This window comes from Phaseolus vulgaris, chromosome 7 (assembly GCF_051622355.1).
Source record: "Phaseolus vulgaris cultivar YP4 chromosome 7, ASM5162235v1, whole genome shotgun sequence".
Classification (NCBI taxonomy): domain Eukaryota; kingdom Viridiplantae; phylum Streptophyta; class Magnoliopsida; order Fabales; family Fabaceae; genus Phaseolus; species Phaseolus vulgaris.
This window is the reverse complement of record NC_143504.1, coordinates 45,359,193-45,379,431: the sequence shown is the minus strand read 5'-3', so window position 1 is coordinate 45,379,431 and position 20,239 is coordinate 45,359,193. Positions and strand designations below refer to the sequence as shown.

General features: G+C 33.8%; 1 protein-coding gene across 3 annotated transcripts; it reads left to right on the top strand.

Annotated features, from left to right (window-relative positions):
- The first annotated feature begins 638 nt into the window (after positions 1 to 638).
- On the top strand, positions 639 to 17,907 carry PIP5K9 (phosphatidyl inositol monophosphate 5 kinase). Of its 3 annotated transcripts, none has more exons than XM_068635683.2 (10): positions 639 to 1,406; positions 2,402 to 2,437; positions 2,588 to 3,773; positions 4,524 to 4,691; positions 6,206 to 6,371; positions 7,086 to 7,196; positions 11,339 to 11,526; positions 11,982 to 12,130; positions 16,560 to 16,725; positions 17,459 to 17,907. In XM_068635683.2, exons 3-10 carry the CDS (start codon positions 2,812 to 2,814, stop codon positions 17,733 to 17,735), a joined length of 2,187 nt encoding a protein of 728 aa, XP_068491784.1. In that variant the 5' UTR covers positions 639 to 1,406; positions 2,402 to 2,437; positions 2,588 to 2,811; the 3' UTR covers positions 17,736 to 17,907. The 3 variants fall into 3 exon arrangements, with proteins under 3 accessions (XP_068491784.1, XP_068491785.1, XP_090160559.1); XM_068635684.2 differs by lacking the exon at positions 639 to 1,406 and adding an exon at positions 1,473 to 1,564; XM_090304433.1 differs by lacking the exon at positions 639 to 1,406 and having other exon boundaries at positions 2,403 to 3,773.
- Positions 17,908 to 20,239: the final 2,332 nt, after the last annotated feature.

Genomic DNA, 20,239 nt, shown 5'->3' with positions numbered 1-20,239 from the left:
TATAACAAACTAGTCTAATTAATCTAAAACTATCTTTTTACCCTAAACGCCCTTACATAACTACACGAATTACATAAAGTGCACTCACATAACTACTAAACAACTCTTCTAACTAACAACAACATGAATAATCATCACACTCTCAATACTAAAAAAAAGTTTAACACACTAAAATTTATCATATTTTTGTTTATAATTGATTAGGTTATCATACTTTTGATAATTGATTAACTTATTAGACTTGGAGAAATGGAATCATTCCATTTATTTTTCCCTCCAAATACTATTCTATAACAATAATCAAGAACAAGGCGTGAAGAAGAAAGTTAACTTACTTAAATAAAAGTATAAAAGTAGAAGTGACGTAAATTGATGTATGGAAATGCAACCGGGTAGTTATTCCACGTAGTTAGACAAACATTGTATGTAGAACAAGTACTTGAGAGTGTGAATATATTTAGTGAAGAAAAAGGGAAAATGGAAGATTAGATGGACCCACAGCACAGCACAGCACTGAAAACTAGACATTGGATGTTACCACTACATAGATCGCAAAGTTATTCTTTGCATTCGTATGGATGTCAATTTTCATGTGCTGAATGTATTGAACAAATATCTAGGGGACAAAAAAGTTACCCACACACAACCTTTTTCAAACCGTGTTTCGAACACAGTGACCACATTTCACGCCGCGACCCAGTCTCCATCACAACCAGCTCCCAACCAATCCAATCTCACTGCTCCAAAACGGTGATTTTCATTCTCCCCACGCTTGCCATAGAAACCACGCCATTTGGATTAAATTTACAAACCCTTACTATAATCTTATTCCGTTATTAACTAATATAATGAAGCAGATTACAGACCAAATGGAAAATTATTGTTTTTTTCTTCTTCTCATAATTGAGTGGGGTAGGCATGGAAAACAAGAGTAATTATTATTGCATATGGGAAAATTTGGCAATTAATTATTATTGCACAGAAATATGGGATTAATATGCAGTAAGTAGCCTCCAATTTTGTCTTTTAAGGAGGCACGCCATAGGGAGGATACATCGCCTTCAGGTATGATATCATAGAGCAACCTATAGGGATATTTAATTGTACAAAAACGTTAGCTTGGAATTAGAATAAAGTGCTTGTATCTAATCATCTCCACCTGTTTGGCTCAACATAAGACAAAGCGGCAGCGTTAAATAATAAGGGGTTGGGTTTGTGTTGGAGATCCGATCAACACTGTTTGTTACCTTACCACATATTGTTTCTACCCATCGCGTTGGAGGAGAGTGGAAAATAAGCTTAATTCGTTGGACCAAACAACCCTTATCTACCACTTCTTTTATTTTCTTTGCCTTCACCACCTACACACTTGACTTCATTTTCTTTCCTATTCTTTCACTTTCAAGGTACTCTTCTCTCTCTTCCTCTCTCTTTCTTTCTATTAAATTCGGTTATGGATTTGCGTAATGTGGAATCGCTTATCGTCATTAGTGTGTGACTACTCAGAATTTCATATTATCTTCTGCTTGTTCGTTGCTTGTGGCTATTTCCGTGTTCAGTTCAGGTTGCTATATGGATTTATTATTTCATAAAAGGTTTTGTTCCTTACGGAATCTGAACCGTCGAATTAAGCGCCTAATCGTCTGATTCTATTAACTATTTTTCGATTATTTTTTTTAGTGTTTGTATGTTTTGAAATTGAAGGTGTGCAGAATTTTTCAGAAACTGGTTGGTTGAGCTATGAGTTTGGGTGGTGTAGTAGGGATGTCTTGAGAAATTGGAATAGCACTTATTACTTGACTGTGCGATGATGTTTAAGGCTTCGGTTTTTCAATTAATTTCAGCAACTCTTTTCGGTTTTTGGCATTTTCTCTGCCTTTGTTAGGACTCGGCAACTTACAACCACTCTATTTTTTGTTGTACTTTGTATTGTTTTAATCGCTATGTATTTTGTGTAATAAACTTAATTTTCCCACGATGTGGCAAAATGTTCAGTTTCAAGACTTTCTGCAGTTTGAAAGTTTAGTTTCCTAGGCCAGCATTTGTCCTTCCGTTTTATGTATGCATATTTTGCATTTCATTTTTGTTTCGTTCTCTTAAATTTTATCTTCGATCTCTTCTTTTGAAGTTTATATTATTGTAGTGGTGGTGTCTGTTTAATTGCTTAATGTTTCCCGAATTAAGACTATTATAGCATGTTTTGGTCTGGCTATTTTTTGAAGGAAGTAGGGTATTTGTCTCTGCTTTTTAAAATTGAATTTGCTTCTTTCTATACTCTATTAAGCTCTCTCCTAGGCGCTTGATAATTATTGTTTGCCCCCCTTTTTACCGATCTTTTCAGGTTTGTTTGTTTATTAACATATATCTAATTTGTTTTATTTTTCTGACTCCTCTTCTCTAGTCAAAAGGACGAAGAGTTTCAAGGATCAAACTCTTGGTAAGATTTCCTATATGCAACCTCTTGTCTTGTAGCTGTTGAGAATTCGGGATAGTTATAATTCTATAAGGAAATATTCCTTTTGATCATTATGCATGTCTGGCCCTGTGGCCACAGTTGATAATTTGGATGGAGCACTTTCTTGTGCAGAGAGAACAAAATCTCTTGATGCCATTTCTGAAATAGACCGTTTATCTATATTGACAAATGGTGAAGCTGGTCATTCCTCTGAAGTTGCTGGATTTAGAGTTGGGGAACTCTCGCTTCCTAATGGAGAATCATATTTTGGGTCCCTTCTTGGTAACATTCCAGAGGGTCAGGGTAAGTATGTATGGTCAGATGGTTGTGTATATGATGGTGAGTGGAGACGGGGGATGACAAATGGATTTGGGAAAATACAATGGCCTTCTGGAGTAATGTATGAAGGTGAGTTCTCAGGTGGCTACATCCATGGTACAGGAACATATATTGGCCCGAATAATCTGACCTACAATGGTCGGTGGCGATTAAATCTTAAACATGGGTTGGGTTATCAAGTTTATCCAAATGGAGATATCTTTGAAGGCTCTTGGATCCAAGGAACACCGGAGGGTCCAGGCAAGTATACCTGGGCCAATGGAAATGTATATTTGGGAAATATGAAAGGTGGGAGAATGTCAGGAAAGGGAACTCTCACCTGGGTAAGTGGGGACGCATTTGAAGGGAGCTGGCTAAATGGGATGATGCATGGGCTTGGGGCATATACATGGAGTGATGGAGGCTGCTATGTTGGGACTTGGACACGGGGTCTAAAAGATGGCAAAGGAACCTTCTATCCAAAAGGTAGCTGTCTTCCATCAGCACAAGAAATATATCTCAATGCATTGAGAAAAAGAGGGCTGTTGCCAGATTTGAGAAAACAGAAACAGGTACATATTCATCATGCTGCTTCAGTTGATATGGGAGATGTCAAGGTTGGTGAGAGTCAGAGATTTTCATCTGATAAGCTAGCCAAAGGAAACCTGTTAAATCTGGAACAATCTCGCAGCAAAAATATTTCTCTTGAAAGGCGCTGGAGTCTTGAGGTATCTATTGAGAAAGTGATTGGACACGATTCAAAACTAGGATCAACAGATTCTATAGCCGAAAATGGAGATAAAGTCCCAATTTTGGAACGCGAGTACATGCAAGGTGTGTTAATAAGTGAGTTAGTTTTAAATAATAGTTTTTCATCAATGTCTAGAAGGGCAAAACAGCTTCAAAAAAAACTTGCCAAAGAAATTAAAAGACCTGGTGAAGCAATCATTAAAGGTCACAGGAGCTATGATCTGATGCTTAGTTTGCAGCTTGGAATAAGGTAAAGGGCACTATCTTGACTTTTTGCACACACATGAAGGTTTAGTTGTAATCAAATTTAACAATGCTCTGTGATTTTTATTTCTGCTTTTTTTTTTGTTATTCACACAAACAAATACAAGATGGATCCATGTTGGAAGGAGTCCCCGTAGGCATGAAGTCGTGTGATTAGAATTTTCATTTTCTTTTAAATGAGAATTTTCAAATGGATGGCGTTTTGTATTTATCAATCATATTAATGGTCAGTTTTGCCTATAAAATAAACATGATTATTGAAAATAAAATTACAAATATGTCATTTTGATAAAATATTTCTGTTTAGAAATGATTAAATGCTGAAATGGTTAATCATCAAAACCAAACACTCTTTGTATATCTGTAATTATTAGTAGTCAAGTGACAATTTTTTTAGTACTTGTCTAAATCAATAATAATTTTTTGCAATTTTCCCACACCAGAAAATAGGAATTCCATTTGATATTGGGAATAACTTGACGATTGAAAGATGTTTCCTCAGCAAAACAAATGTTTGCTTCTTAGTTATATTTCACAAATTTTCTATAGAACTTAGATGAATATTTTTTATTTCCTACTTCTATCAATGCATAATGACTCAAGCGGTAACCATATATAATAAAAGCACTTAATCTACGTACTTTAGAAGAAAAAAAAACGTTATACTGAACTATCCATTATTGCTGTTGCTTGGATTTTATAATAAGTAATGTCAAAACGGGTTCAATATGGCTAGGTATACCGTGGGAAAGATTACACCTATACAGAGGCGAGAAGTTCGAGCATCAGATTTTGGTCCTAGAGCCAGCTTTTGGATGAATTTTCCTAAAGAAGGTTCTCAATTGACACCTCCTCATCAGTCAGAGGGTTTTAAATGGAAAGACTACTGCCCTATGGTGTTCAGGTGAGTATATTGACACTTGTTTAGGCCTATTTCTTTTGCGAGGCCACTGTATCATTCTTGTATTCCCTAGGCATGCATATAACAAAATCTTGCTTTTCATGTGCAGATTTGGGTCTGGAATTACTCTATTATTAGTGTTTTGTATATCTATAGAGGAAGTGTTTATAATATTCATATCTTGAGCACCTAATTCAATAATCTGATAGGGATTTGAGTACTATGGGATGCCTAAGTGTCATATCGAGTAGTATAAGATATTCGATGTTCTTTAAGACCTTTTTTTAGGGTGGGCTATAAGTGTTAGGTGCTTATCAATTGGTAGTAGAACTGCTTGTCGGTGTCTTGAAAAGGGTTACCTACAAAGGGATTTTACCAATGAGGAAGTCGAGTGACGTGTTGGAGCATTAAGTGCTTGATTCTTCCCCCTTAATAGCTAGCTTTTAAGGGTGGGTTCCTCAAGTGCTTGGGTGCTTATCATAATCACTTCCCGCCACTGTAGGCTTTTGTGGAAAGCATCATCCTATTTGACTAGTTCCATTTTCATAAATTTTCCTTTATTCCTCTTGAAGTATCTAAATTTCAATAATTCTAGGGTGGGTATATGATGGAGTTCAAATATGCATTGGAGGCTTAGCATATAGAAGCATATAAGACTACAATTTCAAATATAGAGTTGAATCTCATATTTACTTCTTATTGTGTATTGAAATCACAAAAAGCCATATTCCTAGTTGATGTAGGATCTCCAAAATACCTCGTCTCACGCTGCAAAATGAACATCTTGAGTGTGAGATTAGATATTTATGGGTGGTCTAACGAGAGCCCAATAACGGTGACATAATAGCCCCAAAGAACTTGATTAGGTTAGACTCTTAATGACTCTGATACCATCTTTGTAAGTGAGTTTATGCCTAATTTTAACTCAATCTCACAAAACCGGCTTGTAAGGTGAGGATTGCACCCCACTTATATATTATAATTCGGCTTTATTCCTAGGCGACGTGGGATCTCTAACAATTACTAAGAAAATGAATTCTAAACATTCAAATCCAAGAAATACAAAATAAAGAAAATGAAGGTCTCTTTTGGTGAGCAAGAACATCTTGTCATGTCATGCTTCTAGTTACTCTTCCAGGAATGATGTGTTTTTGTTTTGCTCATTTTCTTCTTCCTTGTTCATGTTCTCATCAGTACGTGTACATCATACTTTTTTATGCACTTCTAAGTATCCATGTCAAATTGGCTAGTTGATAATTTTGACATGAATACTATCATTGAATAAATTTTATCTTGTGTAAGATCATAATCATGCATTTTTTTAATGATAAATATGAAAATAAAAGATAAGGAATAAAACAGAAAATCACTAATCATAATAGAAATTGCCCTCTAACTTTTTACTATTGTGTTTGTATACGTAGTATGGAACCATTGTAACAGCCGCCTTTTTCTCCTTTTTGTTTTCCTTTCATTTTACTTGTGATTCTTATATATGACCTTGTGGCCTGTTGCAGGAATTTGAGAGAGCTGTTCAAGATTGATGCTGCTGACTATATGATGTCCATTTGTGGAAATGATGCTCTGAGGGAACTTTCTTCCCCAGGGAAAAGTGGTAGTGTCTTTTTCCTGTCTCAGGATGATCGATTCATGATTAAGACACTGCGAAGATCTGAAGTGAAGGTACTTTTATTTTATCTGGATCTTCTTCATTGGCATTTATTGCAGTTACAAATATATATAACGGTCTTGGTGGGAGCTTGTTTCTACTGCTGTATTTTGTAGTTCAAAATACATTACACAGTTTGTACCTATACAAATATTGAGGTTGACGTTAATGGAAATCTGCATCTAATAGTATTTCAGATTTCCATACACCTGTTTGGCTTTGGCATCATTATCCCTTATCATTGACGCACTTGCAAAAGGGCTGATGATGACATCATTGTGCACTAGATGATGGTTAAAATGTGACAAATTATAGAAGTATACTAAGCTTGGGATTAAATATCAATAATAGGGTTCTAATAAAACAATATTATATCTACACACACACACACTCATAAAACATAAGTTACATAACAGTCTCATTAATTCAATTGCTATTTTGTTGACTGTTTGCAAGGAGTTACAGTTTCTGATATGTACAGAAACTTGACATACATTATTGTCATGTTGAATTCTCTCTTTTTGGTTTGATTGTATGATATTTTGTGCTTCTCCTAACACTTCTTGAATGTTGAATAAATTCTTGGAGCCTATGCTTTCTTTCTTATTAATGATATTTTAGTGTTCACTTTCTCTTTTCTACTTTTCGTTTTTACTGTATCGAGTGTTCACTTTCTCTTTCTTTTCTACTTTTCTTTTTTACTGTTTTGATTAAATTTTGAAATGTAGGTTCTTCTTAGAATGCTTCCAGACTATCATCATCATGTGAAGACATATGATAATACACTTGTCACAAAATTTTTTGGTCTGCACAGAATTATACCTTCCAGTGGTCAAAAGGTAATATGCATTTTTCTGCACCTGAATAATTTTTTGAGTATTTATCAATTACTATCACCTCAACTTTTATACAACTGGTACCAAAAATTAAAAGAATTCACACCACAATACACAGGTAGATGTCAATAGAGAGAATAGAGAGAGAAAATGAACTGTGAATTTGTATTGATTACTGATAATTGAGAATCTCATCACTCAATGAGTTTCTAAAACTTGCTACTGTAGAAATAACATTGCTATTTATGCACTATAATTTCCTAACTGACTAACTTGTGGGTCAGTTGGGTTTGTTTTATACTAATTTATTCTAGAATACATTTTAGTAATAATAGGCCTCATGTTCCAGACAAAACCCCTGGAAAAACATCCACCTTTTCCTCAAGGTGAAAATGAGGAAAGGCTTGTTGTAGAGTAGATGCTGCTTCCCAAGTATCTTCACAAGGAGGGAGGTTGAGTTACCTGATAAAAACTTCTAAATCACCCATTGCTGCCCTCCTGATATCCAACACTTTTGCTGGTTGAACCTGGAGCTCCATATCATCTGTTAAGGTCAGGGGTAGAGGTCGAATTAGCTGTTGTTAGCTGACTGCCTTCTTTAGGAGAGACACGTCAAAAACCAGGTGAATCCTACTATCCTTTGGTGAATTAAGCTTATAGGCTACTTGACCAATTCTATCCAAAATCTCAATAGGACCATAAAAATGAGGACAAAACTTTTAGTTAGGTCTTTTAGCCAACTAGATCATCTTATAGGGCTGTAATTTGAGAAAAACCCTATCTCCTACAGTATACTCCATTCCTCTCCTATGCTTATTATAGCTTGCATTCATTCTCATTCTTCTCGGGCCTTCAAAACATGATGACTTAAATCATTTGACAACTCATCACATTGTTGAGTTAACTTGTTGAGCTCTTCCACTTTTGAAGGAATGGTTGTCCCTTTCAACAAGGGTGGAGTGTGTCCATACAATGCTTCAAAGGTGTCATTGCACTGGACACATTGTATGTAGTGTTGAACCAAAACTTTGCCCAACTTAGCACATCTGACCAAACCTTTGGTTTAGTTTCTGCAGTACAACATAAATATGCATCTAAGCACCGATTGACCACTTTTGTCTAGTCATCTATTTGTGGATGGTATGTAGAACTGTAATTCAACTGTGTTCCTGATCTCTTGAAGAGTTTTCTCCCAAATTGGCTCATGAAGATTGAATCCCCATCTGATACAATAATAGAGGAGAATCCATGTAAACAAACCACTTCTTGAATAAAAGTGACAACAAATTAAGCTACATTAAAAGGGTGGCTGAGGGAAATAGAAGAGCATATCTAGTTAGTCTATCCACCATAACCAAAATAGTGTCCTTTCCCTTAGCTCTAGGCAGGTCTCAATGAAGTCTGTTGAAATATATAACCACACTTGTGAAGGTACCAACAAAGGATAAACCATTTGGAGATGATGCTTCATACTTGTTAGTTGGTAGACCTCACAACTGCTAACATTCTTTTATTTGCTTCCTTGTACTTTCCCAATACATAATTGAGGATAATCTCTTCAAGGTTCTAAAGAAACCAGAGTGCCCCCTGCATGGAGATCTATGAAATTCTTCTAGTAGAGAGGGGATGTGAACTGATAGCTTGAATAAAACTAATTTCCCGTAGAAAAATAATTGTCCTTTTAATATGAAACCTGCATGTCACTTAGGGTTTGCAATCAAATCATGCATAATAGCTTTTAATTGTTCATCTTGTTGAACCTCCTTGTCACGCTCTACCAATCATTAAATTGCAACCAAGTAATACCATTGGAATCTTCGAGAGAGTTCATCTGCTACCACATTATGTTTTATGGGTATCATACTCAATTAAGTTGGTGGCCCGTCTGAGCTGATCACCTGTCAGTAGCCTTTGATCCTGCAAAAATTTAATATGTAACAATAGTGAAATGATTGCCCAACAAATACTGCTTCCATTTTTGCATTTCTGGACATTAGTCCCTTTCATGCACAAATTTATCTTCGGATTGTGTGGAGATAAAGCTTTACTCCGAAAAGCTAAGGGTCTCCCCTCTTGTGATAATACTGCCCTATAATACACCATTTTCTGTCCATATAATTCAGGATCAATGATCATGTTCAATAAATATAAAATATACTCTCAGCTTATTAATCATTCTAATTGTCCTCTTAGTTATGGAATGTAATTAAAACTGTGCAAGAAAATATTATTTGCTGCATAAATCAAGGGATTCTGACCGTCTCAAAAAGCTTCTTGAGTCTCTGAATACCGTTTGAAGTTACCCTTTTCAGCAATTTAGTTAAAGGGTTTAGACATTCCCATATCCTTTCATGATGTGCCTATAGTAACCTATAAGGCCTAAGAAACCCCCCAAACTTATGATATCCTTAGGCTTAAGCCAACATCACATGGCCTCCAATTTCTTAGGATCTGCAGAAACTCTCATGTGCTAAAATAATATGCCCCGAGTACTCTAGACTTCTTTGACGAAAGGTGCTCTTATTGATCTTCAATTCATTATCACTCAATATTTGGAGCACTTGTATCACTCCACATGATCTATTTATATCAGAATATCATACAAAAAAACCAACATAAACCTATGCAAATAGGTTTTAAACATGTCATTTTCATCAAGTTTTGAAACATGGAGGGGGCATTAGTCAAACCAAATGACATGACCAGAAATTCATAATGTCCTTCATGTGTTCTAAATGCGGTCTTCTCCACATCTTTATGCCTCATCCTTATTTGATGATAGCCAATTTTGAGGTCAAGTTTTGAAAACACTGCAACCCTTAATAATTCATCCAACAACTCTTCTACAATAGGAATAGGGAACTTGTTTCCAATGGGAATCTTGTTCAAAGCTCTATAGTGAACATAAAACCTCCAAGCACCATCCTTCTTTTTTACTAATATAATGGGGCTAAAATATGGGCTTATGCTAGGCTTATGATTCCATTCCATCCTCTAGCATCTCATTGCCTAACTTTTTAATATCAGTCTTTTGATATTGAGGAGTCCTATATGGTTGTAAGTTAGAATTATTGATCCCTCCTTCATTTGGATTGCATGATCCTGCCTCCTTCTCGGTGGGAGTTCTTCAGAGAGGGTTGAAAAACTTCTCGACTGCAACACAAAATGCACATCTGTCCATAATGGAATTTTTGAATCTTAGGTTACAAGATTCTCATCATGTAACCAACTAAGTGCCATCCTTCCAAAGAAACCAACGGTGCTTCCATATTCCCGTCTCCTCTAATTCAGAAGTATCTCTCCAATTTATGGGCTCATCCATGCACACCTTCCTTTCTGCTAAAGGAAGGTATCTCCAATCTTTTCCAGTGATCTTGCAACTCCAATCTAGACTCGCTCTGCTCCTGAATCTGTTTTGTCACTTGTCTTTGATTTGTTGTTCTTCAAGCCTCCTTACCTTCTCAGCATCTGATTATCCATCTTATGAACTATGTTTTCCATCATTTTTTCAACCCTTGCAATGTCTCTGCTGGAATCTTGATTCAGATTCAGATTCTAGCATTTTCTCCACATTTCCATTCTTTCTTCCATTTTCTTTTCACTTATTGAAGTCCTTTACTTGCTTCACTTGCTTTAATTCTTGATGACCACAACTCCAAGATTGGAGCTTTGATACCAATTGATACAACTGGTACAAAAAAGTAAAAGAATTTATAACACAAAACAAAGGTACAGTTAAAGAGAATAGAGAGAAAAAAATGAATTGTTATTTTGTGTTGATTACTGAGAATTCAAGAGTCTCAACACTCTCCCAAAATGTGTTTCAAGAAACTTGCCATTACAGTAATAACATTGCTATTTATACACTAAATGTCTAATTGATTGAGTTGTCGGTCAATTGGGTTTGTTTTGTTTGTATTTCTTCTATACTACACTTTAGTAATAGGCCTTGCATTTTAATACTTGCAATCCCGGAATGCCATAAGGACAAGATTTTTCACGAAGCAAATATACCACATCAAATATATACCACATCAAATATTTGAACCTATCATGACTTAACGTCTTTCATGCAAAATGACTTAATAATCTAGATTTTATTTAATTAGAATGCTAATATTTATACATAATTCTTTATTTTGCAGTTTCGCTTTGTTGTGATGGGAAATATGTTTTGCACAGAATTAAGGATCCATAGGAGATATGATTTGAAAGGTTCATCGTGTGGACGTTCTTCGGACAAGATAGAAATTGATGAGAACACCACTCTTAAAGATTTGGATTTGAACTACTGCTTTTACTTGGAACCATCTTGGCGGGAGTCTTTATTGAAGTAAGTGATACTATATATTTTCTTTAATTTTGCATTAGCTCTATGTTTCTTCTTTATATAAAGATTTTTTATTGCTAGGATTATAAAGAAAATGGAGGATAAGTTGTTCACGACAAAGTAACAAAGGACAAAGAACAAAGAAAATAGACAAATTTGTATATCTTTTAATTTGTATACATGTAGGTTTATGAAGCAAATGTCTCTTTCGGTGCAGTTGAACCATTGACACATTCTAATATTATATAGAATGAATATATACAATGTTTAAGGAATAGGTCTTTTTTGTCCCCCCTCCCTATACAAATGTATTGTTGCTTAATAGAAATAGGAACTGCTTGTTTTTGTTTGAATTCCAAAATTTTGTTCAGTGAGTTTACTCAAATTTTATTATGTACCATGCTTTGTATCAAAATTAAATATTACCTCTTACAGTCTTGGTCATACTCATTGTGCAGGCAGATTGAGATTGACAGCAAGTTCCTGGAATTACAACAGATAATGGATTACAGCCTCCTTCTTGGTGTTCATTATCGAGCTCCCCAGCAGCTACGTCCATACAACCAAAGTAGGACTATAGATGGATTGCCGATTCTTGCAGAGGAAGGTGGGTATTTGATCCAGTCTAAAAAGATAATGATTTGTGATTTGTCTTTGTATGGTTGATATTTATTTTGGGCAGGTATTTTTAAGTATTTATATTGAGGTGTCTAAGATGTTTTCATGCATCATAATGAAACTAATGACCTGGAACAAAGAGACTATAAAGATAACGCCATTCCCCTAATTATTGATGTGACTAAAAGACGATATAAACATGGGTTGTTTTAGTTTCATTATGTAGGGTAGCTGATGAAAATGAGGGCTATTTCTGGAAACACTTTTTTCTTATCCCAAATTGGCTAATTTTTTCCATCTACCTTATTATTGACAATTTTATAGCCTAAAGGTTTTAAGTTGAAGGTGGTGTCAAATTCTCTTATGTTTTTAACTGGTGATTTATTGGTGAAAATCTCTCCATTGTTGCTCCCCTCAAATTGTCCTACAAGTGGTATCTGAGTTGAGGTTTTGTTTTGGTGACCACCTAAAATATGTACAATATAAGATGGGTGTTGGATCTTAGGTTTGTGGATCCCTTGCATCAAAAGTCTTTCTAATAAGGGTCTCAGGTAGTGTGTCTTGTTGTGGTAAATGACGGTACAGGGTAAGAGTCACTACTAAGGTATAAGTAAGAGTCACCACTAAGGTACCCATGAGTAGAAAATGTTTCCTCTTGAAGAGGAATGTACTATTGTGGAAAAGACTCATAAGAAAATGTTTCCTCTTGAAGAGGAATGTACTATTGTGGAAAAGACTCATAAGAAAATGTTTCCTCTTGAAGAGGAATGTACTATTGTGGAAAAGACTCATAAGAAAATGTTTCCTCTTGAAGAGGAATGTACTATTGTGGAAAAGACTCATAAGAAAATGTTTCCTCTTGAAGAGAAATGTACTATTGTGGAAAAGACTCATACTCGAGGGGAACTTGAGCTATGTAAGTAAATAAAAAGAATTATTTTATTGATAAAGATCCCACCAATTACATTTTCATTACCTCTATTTGTAACAATCAAACTTTTGGAAATAAGGAAATAAAAGTATGTTACCATGAATTAGAAGATTCTAAACATATTTTCTCCTAATCACTATGAAGATATTGGAGATATTTTGTCCTAATAATTTTCTATTTATAACACTCTCCCTTAAGTTGGTAAGTGAATATTGACCATTCCCAACTTGCCTGAAATATCCTAGAGTATGAGTTGATGAAGCCCCTTGGTGGAAATGTTTGATATTTGAAGTCCTATAGGAACAAGGGTTGTAACCACAACACCTCTGTCAAGATTATCTTTGCTGAAGTGTGTGCCAATTTCAATATGTTTCATCCTATCATGTTGTACCGGATTATGGGCGATGCTCATGGATTGCATAAGGATGTCATCTTTTATTTTAAGTTTATCTAGTATGATTTCATCTAGAGTCCTTCACACACACCTTGAGCAAAGACTCGAAATTCAGTTTAGGCACTAAAGCAAGATAAATGTATCATGTATTTTGCTTCTTGAGGTTACCATACTTCCTCAAAAAACATACATACTCAAAGGTTCATTTTCTATCAATAACAAAACTTGCATGGTCTGCATCAATGTATCATTAGGGTTAATATCTCTTCTTTCTTGAACAATAGTTCCTTTCCTAGGATTGACTACAAGTATTGAGGAATTTTGTCAACTGGTTGTGTATATCTTTCTCTTAGATCATGCATAAATTGCCTTACCACACTAATTGCATAAACAATGTTTTGTCTCATAATAAATAAGTTTTTCTACTAATATCCCATATTGAATCTTTTCAATAGGAGAACTCTCTTCACTTCCAATTTTATGATTTTATTCAATAGAAACTTCTAAGGTTCTGCAGCTTTACTTACCTGTTTCTTTGAGGAGACCAATTACATATTTTCTTTGGAAGAGGAAAATCTCCAGTTTAGAATATTTTTTCCTAACCTCCAAGTTAAACAACTCTTGCTCCGAGATCAAAGTGGGTTCTTACCTTTTTTGATATTTTTCGCCATAGAATTTGTATTCTTCTTCCTCAATGTGGGTTGGTTTGGTCCTATTTGTGGTGGTCATCACTTAGATCTTGAACATCTTGCAAAGATAGATAATGATAGGAAGAAGAGCTCCTCCGCTTCAAGTGCTTTTTCTATCTAAAGCAGATATAGACAAAAAAGATTTTGTTTCATGAAATGTGACATCCATGATAACTCCAATGATGATAATATTCGTATTCCTTTTTGTTAGAAGGATAACCAATAAATACACATTTAAGAGCTTTAAGATTTAATTTATTGCGAATAGGATTATGAGAGTTAACAAAAGTAACACATCCAAAGACTCGACAAGGTAAACTTGACAATAGAGGAGGAGAAGGAATAAAAGACATTAGAGACTCAATAGGACTAATGTCATTTAAGAAACAAGAAGGTAACTTGGTGATAGGGTATCTTACAATTAACACAACTTCTCCCCTATAAGTTTTGAAAACAAACATTTTGGGCTCTAGCTACTTCTAAAAGATTATGATTTTTCCTTTTTGCAACCCCATTTTATTATAGTGTTTACACATTTTAGTTCATGAATAATACCATTATGAGATTTTTTTTGGAAAATTCATGATTCACATATTCTTTTGATGATTTTTCCAAATTGATTTTAGACCAAAATGAAAAAATTAACCAAGATTTGAAAGACCTCAAAACTTTTCATAATGCATGTCCATGTGACATGAGTACCATCGTCAATAAAAGTAACACTATTTTGTCTAAAAGTAGATTCTAAATCGGTCCTCAAACATCAGAGTGAGTTAAGTCAAATGAGAAATTACTTTTATTATCACAAATGAGATGATGCTTTGACTATTGACAAATATCACATTTACTCAACAATATCTTTGGTAAACAAACAAGAGAACAAGGATTTATTAAGGTTGAATGAGAGACATCTCTAAGTCTTCTATGATGAAATCATATTTGTGAACTTGTCCATGTTTTAAATGTTGCTTGTTGGCTTATAGCCTTTTGTTTTGTTTTGGTCCTTGGACTTCAATAGATATAACCTACTTTGCTCCTCTTAGTAATTAAAATCGTTTTCTTCATGATAAGGTCCTGAAACATTTGTTTCAAGAAGAGAGAAAAAAATTACTTAAATATTCAAATCTTTTATTAGATCCTGTACAGAAATAAAACTATTGGACAGATGTGGGATATATAAAACATTCTTTAATACAGTAGATGATTTTAAAGTTATATTCTTGTACATGCATATGGATACAATATCACCATTTGCAATTGTATTGAGTTGTTGTCTAGTGATTTTGACATACAAATTGAAGAGTATAAAAAATAGAGTCATGTGATCAATCTTTCTTGAATCAAGAATCCAAACTCCTAAGACACAGGTCCAACAATATCGAATGTATTCTTGCCTTTCATGGATAGGATATATAATCTAGACGACTCACTCATTGATTTAACCATTGTTCCACTTTCCTCCTTGTAGGCTTCATACTAGACATTGAAAAAAAAAACACGAAACAAAGAAGTTAAAAAAGGAACCTGTTTGGTAAAAGAACAAAAAACTCCGATGTACTCAATCGGAGCCAAATAGGGCGTTACCATCCCTTGAATTAGGAGGTCCTGACGACATTGTTCGTAGCGGCGAGGCGAGTGGGCTTCATTGCATAACAATGTGTGACAATTCTATTGACAATGCAATTATCGACGTGAGACAAACCTTTCTGGCCTACCATTGATCTCAACGGCAGCAATGCTGGCTGTTTACGTGGTAAGGAAGTAGGGCTCTGTAGGTCCGGAGCTGACACCACCAACTTGAATTATGTAAAGAAATTAAGAATTATTTTTTTTATAAAATCACACCAATCACATTCTTATCACCTCTATTTCTAATACTCAAACTTTAAAGTAAGGAAATAAAAATATTGTTAAAATAAATTTGAAGATTCTAAAAATATTTTCTCTTTATCACTATAGAGGTATTATGTATATTTTTATCCTAATAATCCCATATTTAGAATAATAGGTTTGGCTTATGTTTGGGTTTTCTTCTTAAACTGTAAGTCACGATTATTAGCAGTGTATTAAAACTAGGTCTGGACTGGCTGATCTGAAAGGAACCAAGTCCTTGGCCAGTCCAGTTGAACACGCTGTCTCGTTTTCAGTCAACTCTTAACCCAGTGACTGTTTCTTCCTTCTTTTTTCCTCTCAACTTTATGGTGTTATCCAGGTGCTTCATTTGGTTGACATATGATCGGAGTTTTACTCTACTATGGTTAGGCACCGTAGCATTTTAGAATATTTGTTTATCTTGTCATTATGCTTTCAAGTTTCAACATGATTTATATTCTTGTTTTTTCTACTAGAATTATTAATCATGGAACTGATTAATTTAAAATTTTCATTGATGGTCAACTAACAGACCCTCTAGAGGATGAATCATCCAACTATCCGCAAGGTCTTGTTCTGGTCCCTCGAGGTGCAGATGATAATAGCGTTGTTGTAGGGTCACACATTAGGGGTAGCAGATTGAGAGCTTCAGCTGCTGGTGACGAGGAGGTGGATCTACTTCTACCTGGTACAGCAAGGTATTTTCTTCAATATTTTTACTGGTTTATTTAATGTTATGTATAATGTATCATTTTCAACATCGTAGTGGTCCTTCTATCCTATTTTTATGTTTGATCCATGCACCTCCCAATTCGTTATCATTTGTATGTTCTCAAATATAAACAAATTTGGGATGTTTGACACTTCAACCTTCAAGGATAATTGTGGTGGGACAGAGAGATGATGTACTCATTGCCAATGAACTTTTTTGTTATCATCAAAGAATTAATTAAATTAAGTTTGGAGCAGTTGAGGGCTCCAACCCTTGTAAAAAAACACTATTCCTTACACAAAATCAGATAGTAACAGTTTGAAGACATACTAAGGCAAACATAACAACCCCAAATGAGTCTTAACCTGATGAATCAAGCCAAAAAAGCATTGCTGTCACACCTAAATGTTTACAGCCAAAGGATGCATGCGTGCTCCTGTTTGAAAATTAATTCTCGTTAATCTATCTCAATCGCGTATGAAAAGTGATTTTTGAAAAGCTAAAAGCTGATTGATAAATTTGATGCTGGAGAAAATACATGTACACTGCCACAAATTAAAAATGTTTGCAATTCTTGATCTTTATTAACACACTTCGGTGCTGGAATCTTTATGAATCCTAAACCTCTGTCATGCTCATTGCACATTGATGGATGGACTTGTTAAATACTAGAATATTATGGGATGAGGGTTTTTCCTACTTTTGAATTTGTTATGCAGACTACAAATCCAGCTTGGTGTAAACATGCCAGCTAGGGCAGAGCAGATTCCAGGGAAAGAGGAAGTGCAAATGTTCCATGAGGCTTACGACGTCGTACTTTACCTGGGTATAATTGACATATTGCAAGCGTACAACATGACTAAGAAGATTGAACATGCATATAAATCTATTCAGTTTGATTCATTGTCTATCTCGGCGGTGGACCCTACATTCTACTCACGTCGCTTCCTAGATTTTATTCAGAAAGTGTTCCCACCACATGAAATGGCAGGATAACTGTGGAGGGTTAAAATTCAACCATTCTGTTTAGAGGGTGAACATTCCCACATTTCCTCCATTTCTGCATGCTGCATAATTCACTTTTTTTTTACACTCTGTATAATTTACTTGAATATGTTTATTATAAATATGCTAAGTTTTAATTTTAATCTTTTTTGTTTATTTTTAATTTAGTCTTTTTTAAATTTGATATTGACTAATTCTTGTGCCCTTCACTTAACACCAATTTAGTTATATGATCTAAGAGTATTCAAGTAGAGGATGTTTAACCCGTTGCTTAACAAAAGAGAAATTGTAGTGGAATACATCTTTGTGGCAACAAGAGTTCCTCAAATTTTAGCAGCATTGCTTCTACCAGGAACGGGTGGTTAACTCACTCCGTGGGGACCAAACCTATTATATTTAGCTAAATTAATATTTAATTATAATAATTAAATTATTTTAAAGCTGTCAAAAGGTGAAGTGTAAATAAGATATTATAAAAGTTTGACTGCTTTTATGGTTAATTTTAAGTTTAATTTAATTTTATAAAACTCTCTTAATATTTAATATAGATATTTAATATCTAGTGAATGTTTGATCTTCAATTATGTAAGAACTCTAGTGTGTTGCTTGTAAGAACTAGTTCAGAGATGTTCTAAAAACATATCACATATTTCACCATTGTCTTGTGTTTTGAGATTAAATGGTTTGTGGGTTACAACAATGTCTTGGTTACGGTAACAAATAATTTATCTTGTCACTATTATTCAAATATGTTTTAATTTCACGGAAAATTCTGATATTGACTAGATATGAGTATGAGTATGAGTATGAATTCTCAAACTTATTTTTGTTTTAAATTATTAAAATATTTTCAATTTATTAAGTAAATTAAAAAAAAATATTTTTATTATTCTCTTTAGTCTTTCATTTTGTTTCATTTGAAAAAAATCTTTTTTTCTTTACATAATTTTTCACTAGCTCTCTAAATTATTTGACTCATCGTGTATATATTAAATTCACTAAAAAGGTATTTTATTTCTCATCACAATCTGAATTACACATTGTTTTCCTTCTTTGTGGGTTTTCTTCAAACCTATATTTCATTTCAAGAAACATTAATATCAATTTTATCCAATCAAATTATTTTTAGGGTACATTTGATCAATTTTCTTTTTTTTAATATTTTTATTTGTTATTTTTTTGTCATGTGTCGAAATAAGTTTAAATCTATGAGCCAACTTGACTCACCATGGACTCAAATTGGATTAAGTGAGCTAAATTAAACATGATTCAATTAACTCATGAGTTAAACAAGTTGGAGGTGAGTTAACCCATAACCCAACAACAACAATCCTTTATAATTTTTTTCATATTTTTTATTATAATTATTTACTACTTTTAATTGTGTAGGTTGAGACTTTAGTTTTTTTAAGATCCAAATGTTCAATAGTGTTTGAATGACTTGTGTGCTTACTTTATTTGTTAAATTATATAATTCAATACTTTGACTTTTATTCACTATCCTCATTTTGTTAATTATGGTAAATGTCTAGTGAGATAGGTGAACACTCTCTTTATACTACAATGAATATGTAGGTTGAGTCCATCCACTTTGATGGTATTACAATATAAATATATGAAACAAATTGGGAGAACAAAACATGTTTACATAAACCAACTCACTTATTCCACCAATCCCTGATGATCGAGCCGAGTTACAAAGTTTCTAACCAACAAAAAAATGTGTCAAATGTTAAATTGTGTAAATTCTTAGTTTTTAAGTAATATAAAAAAAATAAGTTTTTCTTCTCTCTTTAGTTCTTAATTTCATTTCACTTGAATAACTTTTTTTACACCATTTTTCATTCTCACTTTCAATAGTTCAACTCATTAAATATCTACTAAATTCACTTAAATTTTCAAAGTAATTTCCGCTAAGTATTTACAAAAATAATAAATATTATAATTATCATTTCAATTATATATAAGTTATTTTTATTTTTGATAAGAAAGTTGTTTAATTAATATTTAAAATAGTATAAAAATTTATACTCAACAAAAAAATTAATATAAATTTATACTTTAAAAACATAAATGGGTATAATCAAACTCCTCTCCTGCCTACCCCCATTGTGATCACTAAAATTGGTGCGTGGCATTGTTGACACAACAGATAAACATTGGAGCAAAGTAAGAAACATTCAGAGGGTACAAGTCTCATTTAAAGGGTGATAGCACATTAAATTTGGATTATAATGCGAGATAAATGTAATTACTGAAAAATATCAATATCAGAAAAGGAATAGTAATAAAATATTTTTCACTTTTATTATTTTAATTAACTTATTTACTAATTTGAAATCCTTACCTACGGATTAATTTGCACGAACACATAACATTGATTTTAGGCAAACTATTTTTTTTTTTAAATACTGAATTTCTTGAATTCATAGGTACAATTAATATGAACACATACGAGGACTTACTTACGAATTACATTAACCTTACCTACCTAC

What these genes read in the sequence shown, in the direction of transcription:
- PIP5K9 (XM_090304433.1), top strand. Translation starts at nt 2,533, where the DNA reads ATGTCTGGCCCTGTGGCCACAGTTGATAATTTGGATGGAGCACTTTCT. An exon ending in TGGCGGGAGTCTTTATTGAA is followed by an intron (nt 11,527 to 11,981) that starts GTAAGTGATACT and finishes CTCATTGTGCAG; the next exon opens with GCAGATTGAGATTGACAGCA. An exon ending in GCCGATTCTTGCAGAGGAAG is followed by an intron (nt 12,131 to 16,559) that starts GTGGGTATTTGA and finishes GTCAACTAACAG; the next exon opens with ACCCTCTAGAGGATGAATCA.